The sequence below is a fragment of the Volvox carteri genome, assembly GCF_000143455.1.
Source record: "Volvox carteri f. nagariensis unplaced genomic scaffold VOLCAscaffold_18, whole genome shotgun sequence".
NCBI lineage: Eukaryota > Viridiplantae > Chlorophyta > Chlorophyceae > Chlamydomonadales > Volvocaceae > Volvox > Volvox carteri.
In genome coordinates this window covers 1,766,109-1,767,052 of record NW_003307561.1, presented here as the reverse complement: position 1 = coordinate 1,767,052, position 944 = coordinate 1,766,109, and the positions used below count along the sequence as shown (strand labels likewise).

Sequence of the window (944 nt, the reverse complement as noted above, 5' to 3'; positions counted from 1 at the left end):
GGGGCGGGGCGAGAGGAGAGGGGAAGGAGGCAGGGCTAGGCATCAGTGGGGACGAAGAAGTGGTCGTTTGAGGCTCAGAGGAGCTTATGGGCCCGGAGTTTGTTTGTTTGTTTGTTTATCTGGGGGAGGAAAGGGAGGTGGGGAACTGGGTGTGTGCTTAACAGCAAGAATGCAAGCAGCACCGGCTCATCATACACATACATGTACACACATACACATATACACACACACGTTCGGTCCGCTGCTCGTCCTCCCGTACAGGTGCACCGTGTTCGACACGGGCAAACACGGCGTGGGCGGCCGCATGGCCACCCGTATCAGCGGGGAGCCCTCATTGCGCTCCGGAACCGGATCCCTGGCGAAACCCGCCGTACAGCTGGGCGGACTCAGGTGGGTATGGTCAAACGACTGTACGACGGCTTGTCGTACCAAATTTGCCTTAGTAAAAGGCTCTTGCACTGGGCATGATGAGGTGGGTATTTAGGTGGGAGGTACGGGAGGGAGGGTAGCACTGATACAGACTGCTGAGGAAACGACAGACAGACAAACAGACAGACAAACAGACAGACAGACGGACGAATCATCGCTAGTTGATTGAATCAGGTCGAAATATTCATTTGCGCTCACAGCCGGAGAGGGCGGGAGGGCGGTGCCGGTTGGAACCTGTTTCGCCTCGGTGGTGGGTAGAATTCTGCCACCCACCCCTTTTTTTCTTGTAAAGCTCAAGCCCTGCTGCGGCACGAATATGTAGGGCATCTCGTCCTCCTCTTTGTGAACTCCTCTACACTGTAAAAAACACACGCACACACACGGCCCCCCTTCCCACCCCATTTACATGCTGATGTCTGTTGCCGGTGGTGGTGGTGGCGGTTGGTGGTTGCTGGTGTTAACAGATTCGACCATGCAGCCCAATTCTTCACCGTTACAGGTGTGTGTTGTAGTAG

General features: G+C 55.4%; 1 protein-coding gene across 1 annotated transcript in view; it reads left to right on the top strand.

Annotated features, from left to right (window-relative positions):
- VOLCADRAFT_117582 (uncharacterized protein) overlaps positions 1-944 on the top strand; it is a gene marked incomplete at both ends in the record, with an annotated part of 37,166 nt that overhangs the window by 1,591 nt on the left and 34,631 nt on the right. Inside the window, 2 exons of the mRNA XM_002950428.1 lie at positions 262-390; positions 894-928. Coding sequence (XP_002950474.1) covers positions 262-390; positions 894-928 — 164 coding nt within the window. The remainder of the gene's footprint in view (positions 1-261; positions 391-893; positions 929-944) is intronic.